The sequence below is a fragment of the Lolium rigidum genome, chromosome 3, assembly GCF_022539505.1.
Source record: "Lolium rigidum isolate FL_2022 chromosome 3, APGP_CSIRO_Lrig_0.1, whole genome shotgun sequence".
Classification (NCBI taxonomy): Eukaryota; Viridiplantae; Streptophyta; class Magnoliopsida; order Poales; family Poaceae; genus Lolium; species Lolium rigidum.
This window is the reverse complement of record NC_061510.1, coordinates 299394204-299403558: the sequence shown is the minus strand read 5'-3', so window position 1 is coordinate 299403558 and position 9355 is coordinate 299394204. Positions and strand designations below refer to the sequence as shown.

The window sequence follows — 9355 nt, the reverse complement described above, 5'->3', positions numbered from 1 at the left end:
ATTATTCAAAAATTTGCATACCAATTTTAAACCATAACTACGAAACCATAACAGCACAGGTAAGATCATAGATTTACCCCTACGGAAAGGGAATTTTGGGTCACTAGCTAGTCGACTTCATGAACCAATGATGCATGCACGTACAAGCACACGTTTCGATCGGAGGCCCTGTGCATTATTATGGATGGACGCGACGATACCATTAAAAAGGAGTCGGGCATGCAATCACTTAGATATATTCCAGACGGTCGTGTCGAAATGATGCAATTTGAGGGGTGTGCTAGGCTGATAAGCCTAAGCTACCTAGAAAGACATAAACATGCACTTACATACGTGTGTACTCCCCACTGCTTCCAACAAGCCGTGATGACCGTTCATCATTTACTAGCACACGGCAAAAAAAAAAAAAAAACTCAATGCACTTTGAAACAAGAAACCCAGAAAAACATTTTCTATTAAGACAAAGACAATTGAAACTAGATTGCTCGACCCATTCCCTAGGTGGTGTAATGTCTCGAATAAATCATTTTTGAATATTCAATAAAAATTATTAGAAAATGTTATTGATTTTGATTGACTTGTTCAAAATTTTCCAGAAGAAACATGGAATTTTTCCATTTGTGTCTTAATAATTTTTTTGCTTACTTTCCTAGGAATTTAATAAACTCTAAATTCATATGTAGATATTATTTAAAGGCCTAAAAAACTTTAAAACTAATATTCATATAAAAATTAGAATTGGATAGATAAAACTTTTCCTGAGAACCAAACCCATACAGGAGGTCAAGCGCCTGTCTCTAGAGACCTTTTGTGTGGTAGTGTGAGGTCATTTAGCATGTGTGCATCTCTCGGTGCATACACCATACGAGAGACTAATGTGTGAATTACTTTGTTATTATACCTATCATATTATAGCATAATACTGATGCACAACACTCCCACTAGGTCATGATGTTGAGCAGGAAGCTGTGGAGCCCTGCCCCAGCTGGCGCAATTAACAGTGGACTAGGCACACATCGGTTCAGTCCACCAGTGACGTCTATCAAAATTTCACTGCACTGAACGGTATTCAACTAATTAAGTAGTATTTCGTTACTCGGTTAAAAAATAACATCGTCATAATCATACAACCTCTGTTCCTAAAACCAAGGCGTATTTTGTTTCATTAACGCAAGTCTTTCACTAACGACCACTCAATAAATACAAGGTTATATGACATGAATTTTGTGTCACTGGATTCGTTTACAATTTTGTATCACATAATTTGCATATTAAAAGACTAATTGTGGTCAAAGACGTCTTAACGATATAAAGATATGCCTTAATCATCGGGACCAAGGGAGTACAATCTAGCTTTGCTGCTCATTTGGAATAGCAATTTTGGTCAACAAATGTGTTGTGCTCTCCTAAGAAATTCAGTTTTGGTAAAGAAACTATTTCTCAAGACGCCGTGTGCAGGTATATGCATGAACCTAATTAACTAATTATGAGCATACACTAATTACAACTTGGAACTCTAATCTGTCCTGATAATGATGATTATACAAAATCTTTGTGCTATCATGAAACACATCAGAATTCTTTAAAGCTTGGAGACATGCATGTGAGGTACCATGACCAAATTTAAAATGAACTTCCTATTAATTATATATGTAACCACCTGATAACTTTTCTTTGTACTCCCAAACATATAGTATGGATATATATTGATACATTTACCCGAGTAACTTGATGAAACCATTTCTCAAGACGCCCAGAGAATGGTGTACGTAAATGCATGAACCATGTTAACTAATTATGAACATGCAGTGATTACAGCTCAGAACTCTAAACTCTTACTAACTACGATGATTATCTGAAATCTTTGTGCTATCATGAAAGACACACATCAGGCTTCGTTAAAGCTTGGAGACATCCATGAGGTACCATGAGCAATTGTGAAATGAACTTCTATTAAAGGTATCCAATTTCATAGAATGTATGATTATATGTAGATACTTTCACCCCAGAAATGTCATGCCCCATTCTAAGCTAATTAAGCTAGATAAGAGATGAAGATTATGATGAGTGTGGCAATTAACGAGGCGACATGCGTACAAGAACATGATGATGATCCACTTTGTTTCCTTTTCTCACCACCTTTTGTGGCCCCTTTTTTTCTCCTTTGTTTTGTTCCTTTTATCGTCTTTCTTGCCTGCCTTGCTTTCTTAATGTTGCCGATCCAAAGGACAAAAGCTGGGCCATTAGGGCATGCATTAGGGTTTGCACAAAGGGTTAAAGCCGGAATTAGACCAAAAGGCGGCATAAAGGCTAGCTAGCTTTTCTGTATAAATGTGGTATTTGTATTATTTGCACATGTTTGTCGCTGCTAATTAATAAGTTTGTGTAGGATTTAGCCCATGATAATACATGATGCTGAATGTCCTCGTAACTGATTATGTGGACCTTTTTCTGCAATCAAACATGTCTGTAAAATGGTACAACCTCCTATAAAACAAGGCAAGGCCACCGATAGAAATACAGAGAGTAGTAAATTGCACCGTGCATTAGGTAACTATATACATGATGCTGAATGTCCTCTGTTACTAATTATAAGACGTTTTGGGCTTCAATTTCAACTCCCAAAACGTTCTATATTTAAGAACAAACTAATAATAATTTCGAAAAAAAAATGGAGAGGAGAGCCCGGACAGAGTTCATTTTTTTTTTTTGCGAGAAATCCACCGATCTATTAATAATCATCAACAGTAGTACAAATAACCCAAAAAGTAAAGAAAATTACAAATTGGTACTCGGACCACCTAGCGACGACTACAAACACTAGCACGAGCCGAAGGCGCGCCGCTGTCCTCGCCCCTCCATCGCCGGAGTCAAGCAAAGCTTGTCGTAGTAGAGCTTGTTGTAGTAGACAGACGGGAAGTCGTCGTGCTAAGGTCCCAAAGGACCAGCGCACCAGAGTAGCAACCATCGCCAATGATGACAACCGTAGATCGGAAGAGACTATCATGAAACCACACCAATAAACACGAAAACCGACCGGATCCCAGGAGATCCGACGGGCACACAACTCCACGCGCCCTCCGTCGGCGCTAGATGCACCACCGGAGCGAGGATAGAGCGGGGAGGACCTTATTCTGACATGACATGGGCATAAAGGCGGCCTCACACTCATTGATCGAAACATGCATGTTTACCAAAAGCTACCCATGTAAACATCCAATGAATTAAGCACACTATATCCAAAACACAACAACAAAACCCTGCTAGCTAGAAACTTGCCAAAAGGTGATACGGAAACTCCACTACCACTACCAGCGCCTTGTCCTGCAGGAAGTAATACATCCAGGCAGCTACACACTGCGAGGAGCATGGATACGCATACAGAGCCTTAGATAGTGAGACACGGACGTGTGGAGCAGCAGCTAGGCCATATTCCAAGCCTCCAGCCCTAGCAGACACAAACGCACAACGGGAAAGGGAAAGGTGAAAGGCAGGTTTGGCATCATTGCGTTGTTTAGATCCGGAAGAGACGCTAGTCGGGTCGGCATCACTTTTCTTTTTGCCACGGAGGCAGTATAACTTTTCCACCCTATTCATTGTACGTTTTGGGTCCAATCTGGTGGCGCCATATACGAGTACGTACGCTTCAAATTTCTGGTGTATATATTTCCAAGTTCAAGAGCATGCTATGCACAAAAGTCATGAAAAGGCAACCCTTATCCCTTATATATCTTGTACATCAGACATAATAATTTAGTACAGATGTACAACTGTACTTGGTTTTTTCTTAGTTTTCCTAAGACATCTCTTGTTTTTAGATAAAATGCAGATTCATGCCTTCATAGAGAGACAAATACAAAAAATACAAATAACAAAAAGAATGATTACTAATCCATGGAGATGACTGAACAAAAAATAGGGAGATAGAGGGAAAAACCCCGGTAATTTGCACCGATTAATTGGTGCACATGCCCATCCACTATTATAGTGTTAATAGTCTGAAAAATCAGTACATAATAAAGATTACAACAAAAGCGCTAAAACAAGCTCAATAAAGACCACATTTTACATTTATGCAACAATAATCTTATTAGTACGTTGATGGCTATACTGGTTGCACATAGCCCATTCGACCATCTCCATATGGTTGCACCAAGAGTAGATAGTATTCTGCTCCTCTGCTTGACGAAGCAAGGATCACATATGGATCTAATAGGTAGCCCATGTGGATAAGCTGCATTATAAACTTTTTTGTTGTTGAAAACAATATTCTTTCGGTGATTCCAAATAGCCAACAAATAAAAAGCCTGACATATGAAGCGCACACCTTCACGATGTGTACCTTAAGTTTTTTTGCTAGTACCAGGCAGCCTATTTCTGATCATATTCGTAGTTCAAGGTGGAAGAATATATGAAATGAACAATGTGCCCCATAGTCGTGCGAAAGGACAGTTAAATAACAAGCGTTGTATCATTTCATCCTCATCTCGAAAGCAACGCTTCCTACTCCTGAACTAACGCTGAGCTAGATTGTTCTTAGCAGTAAGAGTCACTCCTTGTAGAGGAACAATGCAAGAAAAATATTTTCACTGAACAAAAAAAATTACTGAACACTTGAAACGAATATGGATCGGAGGGATACCACATAGCGAGGCCCTACTTAACGACCAGACAGGACGCACGGCATTCCTGGTCACCGCCAACAGCAGCATCACACAAAACCCAAAACCCTCCCCCAGCTTGCCACCACCCACCAGAAAAGAAGCGGCGGCGAGGAGGAGGAGGCCTTTTGCCCCGTGCCGTGCGTCTTTCCCTCGACCACCACAGCTCGCAATTCCCTGTCAAATCTCGTTCGTTTCCGGTCCTGATCATGGCCGTCTTGACTGCCCTACCGCCTCCCACCGATGCATATATATGGGTCCTTCAAATTCCAGTTTCGTGGAAGCTTTTCTTCTTTAGCATGCAGGGAGAAAGGCCCACGGTACATCCACCAGATTCAGATCAGAGATCTGTAGGTGTCTCTGATGAGAACGAGAAGAATGTTACTACATGCATCCGGCAGATACCCAGGCACAAGCCAAGGACGCAATGATTCCAGGAAACATGGGGTCAATGCACGCGGCGGCCGGCACTCCGTTCATGTGTGATCCGAAGAGCCAGAGTCCCCCTACACGAAGAATTTCCTGACAGATGAAAATATGCGGAACCCTGCTGTGAAAATGGTATCCATCAGAAATTTAAGCAGAGAATTAAGAAAGCGATGGTGTAGGTACTGTGACATTCATAATTCTGCATAGAATTCTGAACCTGCTGGTGCTGGGTGAGCATGCGGCTGAGTACGTCCTGCCTCCACTGCAAGTCCCAGTTCAATCATTGGAAATACTGGACCTTGCTGCTAGACTGAAGAATGATACTGTACCAAGTGATGGTTCTCTTTTATACAGTAGACTGAATATAATAGAACTGAAGTGGGGAACTTATTTCGGTTTCTGCTATTTCTACTGATATGATGCTAAACTGAAGATAATCGAGAAATATCAATGGGATATAATAGGATCAGGGCGCTAACCGATCATTTTAACTACAGAAAAGCAGCCAGCAAAAAAACAAGCAGCAAACGGACGTACACATCACTTACCATCACTCAGGCTTAAGACACTGATCATGTGGTGCAATGGCTTTTGAATACAAAACACACAAACATCACAACCTGAAGATTAGATTGGACTGACCGAGTCATCCAGGACGTACTCAAATGAAGAATAACTATAACAAAACATCAAAGCTACAGATCAAATCGACAGCAATTCTCAGAAGCCAACAAGATAACTTCAATTCCACATCAAGTATAACTAAGCAAGCAATGAGTTGCAACGCAAGAAATTACTAGATTTATCACAAAAACACATGCACGTTGTTGTCACATCAGGACATGGGAACACTTGGCTCATAAAATCCGCAGTAGTACACGATGAGCATAAGTGCGTGATACAACATTACTGCATGATTCAGAGCAGTTAATCCACAATTCTCTAGCACTTGCGGATATGGATCAGCATAAAGGGTTGAAACAACACAACCGTAGATATGTAAACCTCCACCACCAAAAACGGCCTACAGAGAGAGCTACTAGGGAGCAGATCACGTCGCAGCCAACAGCCAACTTTACTTAACAGTCGTTCTAGCATGGAAAATTAGACTAACGCAAAAAAAAATTAAGGTCTCAAGTCTGTGTACACTTCAACAAGCCATGATGCCCTGCCCAGGTGCACGCTTAGCAATAGGGCCATGGACACCAAGAAGCTGCAGAGACAGAAGAAGAAACAGTATGAGATTGTGTAGTACTTACACGTATATCAGCTAACAATACAAATAAAAAGTTCAATCAGCAAGCAGATTGAATGTGACATAACAGAAACCAACATATAAAGATTATAATGTTCAGAATACATTGTATAACAGAACTATTACAATAAGCAGTAATCAGGGAAAATACACCTATAGCAGCATAAGAGCATAGAACTTTAAAAAAAAATATTACAGTCAACTAAAATAGCAGCATCAATATAATCTTCAGTGTTGTACTTTGTAAAGCCCCTGAACAATAAAGTACATTAGCAACGTCACAACCAAGACATCTCACAGCCCTTCAGTAACAGAGTGAACAAACACTGAGTTGAAAAGGCGAACAGCATATTTCACACGTACCACTTCCTGCTGCGGATGATCTTCTGACGGCCAGGGAACTTGAACTTGGCACGGCGGAGGGATTCTTCAGCGTGAACAACATTGCTCTCCTTGCAGCGCACCGAAAGGAGGACTTGGCCAATGTCAACACGAGCGCAGGTACCTTGAGGCTTCCCAAAAGCACCCCTCATTCCAGTCTGGAGCCTATCAGCCCCGGCACATGAAAGCATTTTGTTGATACGAAGGACATGGTATGGATGGACCCTGACCCTCAGGTGGAACGCTTCCTTGCCAGCATGTTTGGTCATGTACTTGTTGCAAGCAATACGGGCAGCCTCAAGAGCCTCACTGGAGACGTTCTCTTTTTCCCAGCTGACCAGGTGGACGCAGGAGGGAAACTCGTCCACTCCCTTCTTCTTCATCCCAACGTCGAAGATCTTGATCTTCGGGTCAGGGACACCACGGCAGTACCTTGACTTGGGGTATGGCTTGTTCTTGATCTGGCGGTAGCACCTAGCAGGCCCTGGTGAGGAAAAAGGCCCAGAATTTTGAGTAGTCAAATACAATACAAATGCAGGTCACACAATTCTGAGCATTAAATCGGAAGAATGTTTCTGTATAACCAAATAGGAAAAGCTCACAGATCAATCAGCCAAATAAGTCATGTATGATAAGATAGAAACCAGTCAAATTGTGATACTGCAGAGAGAAAATCTTTCTCTAATCAAATTTCTCTTTAAGCATAAACAGTTTATAGTTAACACTACCCGAAGGGTGGACTGCAGCTGACAACAAAATTAAACAATAACATTGTAGTCATTGCATTGCATAAGCAGCATCACAAGTAGAAACACCTTAATAAATCTCACAAATTTCAAGCATGTAAAAATTCTCTACATATTACAAGGATCCTACAGGCTACAGCTTTGACCAAAAAATGTGAACAAAAGGTAACTTATGCTAGTAACACTAACACACAAAAAATAACCATGGAATGATGTTGTAAACATAACTGCGCAGGCAGAAAACTACATCATTTTTCTCCAACAAGACAATTGCTGTTAATGATACCTTTTACACTTGACATAATATTCACAACTGAAACCAGCATAGATAATCTAACTTTGGCCAGATCATCTCACAGGTATGATACACATGATACAAGACCATGAGTAAGAGCAGTGGTAGATAATAGTGTATACTGCATGCATGGTAGCATGGGTTGCAAATCGGCAATCATAATATAGAACTTATAAACAGTACCAGAAGGGAAGCTGACAACATAATTAAACACTAACAATGTAATAGACACCAGCACGAGTATAAATCACTTCTTTAATACATCTCGTAAATTTCTACCATTTGCATATTCTCTACAGATTACAGGGATCCAACAAACAACAGCCTTAACTAATGAAATGTGTACAACAGGCAATGGTTAAATACTTAGTACCTAAGTTAACAGGAAAACAATAATCATTAAATTACGTGATGAAGATAACAGCAGAGGAAGAAAACCAGCATCATCTTCCACAGAATAGATGATGTATAGTTAAGAATTTTCACTTGACAAAACAATTAAAGCATATATCACACTTGAAACCTCATAGCATAGATAATCTAACTTTTGCCAAATCATCTCACAGGTATGGTTCACATAATACTGGACACATGAATCAAAAAAAAAATCAGAGGTAGTACAGTGTAGACTGCATCCATGTCAGCATGGGTTTCAAGTCAACAAACATAATATAAACACATCAAGCAGAATTGCAGAAATGACAGCAAGATGATCAGTCCCAGATAAAATGACAGCTCTAGACTAATACCCTTTTCAGAGCATATGTTTACTGAAGTTCCCAAAAGACTGAGACCAAAACTAGAAACATATTAACAAGAATGATGGCACATATTTTTATAGACAAACACAGTTGATCAAAATCCAATAATATAGACCATACAGCACGGGAAAAATCAAAAAAACATTCTGTAGGAACCATAGTAGCCGTCACCTACGAGGTGTATACTGATAATGGAACCCAGATTTGAAAAGTCTGACGGAATGATCATGGAACTCATCATCGGGAACAAAAATTACCCGAACAATACACGCACACTCGCACAGAGATGCTAAGCACCAGGAACTCATCATCGGTAGGCAACAAGTAAAACCCTATCTATGTCGCAGGTCATCGGACCTCGCCTCCCGTCAACATTCCACGAAGGGGCCTAATCAGGCAAGACCTAGGCACGGAGACAAAATCCTACCGCGCGGCCGCAGCCAGTCATCGCACGAATCGAAACCGCGAGCAAGCATGGAGAGGGGAGGGAAGGGATTCGAGGGATCTTACGTCTCCCCATGGCGACGGCGGGGGCGAGGCGCCGGAGGAGGGAGGCGAACACGAACGCGAAGACGACGGCGGCGGCGTGAGGGAACACCGGAGCAGTGTAGGGCTCAAGGGGAGGTTTTGAAGACGGGTCGGAAGAGGAGCGGAGTGGCGTGGCGCCTGCGTTACCTCCGCGGTGGAATTGGGGCCCCGCGGCCGGCGCCTCGTTTGGCTGGGCCGGGTAAAATAAGACCAGTTTACGGGCCCAGGTGCACGATGGGCGACTCGACACACGTAAGTTAATCCTCTCCACAGACCGGAACAAAACCCAACACGATACA

The 9355-nt window shown here is 41.5% G+C and overlaps 1 protein-coding gene across 1 annotated transcript; it reads right to left on the bottom strand.

Annotated features, from left to right (window-relative positions):
- Positions 1 to 6240: 6240 nt before the first annotated feature.
- On the bottom strand, positions 6241 to 9076 carry LOC124696734 (60S ribosomal protein L10-1-like). The gene is made up of 4 exons (XM_047229417.1): positions 9039 to 9076; positions 6709 to 7210; positions 6542 to 6597; positions 6241 to 6317 (listed from the first exon to the last, which is right to left on the bottom strand). The coding sequence occupies exons 1-4, from the start codon at positions 9046 to 9048 to the stop codon at positions 6241 to 6243; spliced, it is 645 nt and encodes a 214-aa protein (XP_047085373.1). The 5' UTR covers positions 9049 to 9076.
- Between the last annotated feature and the right edge of the window lie 279 nt (positions 9077 to 9355).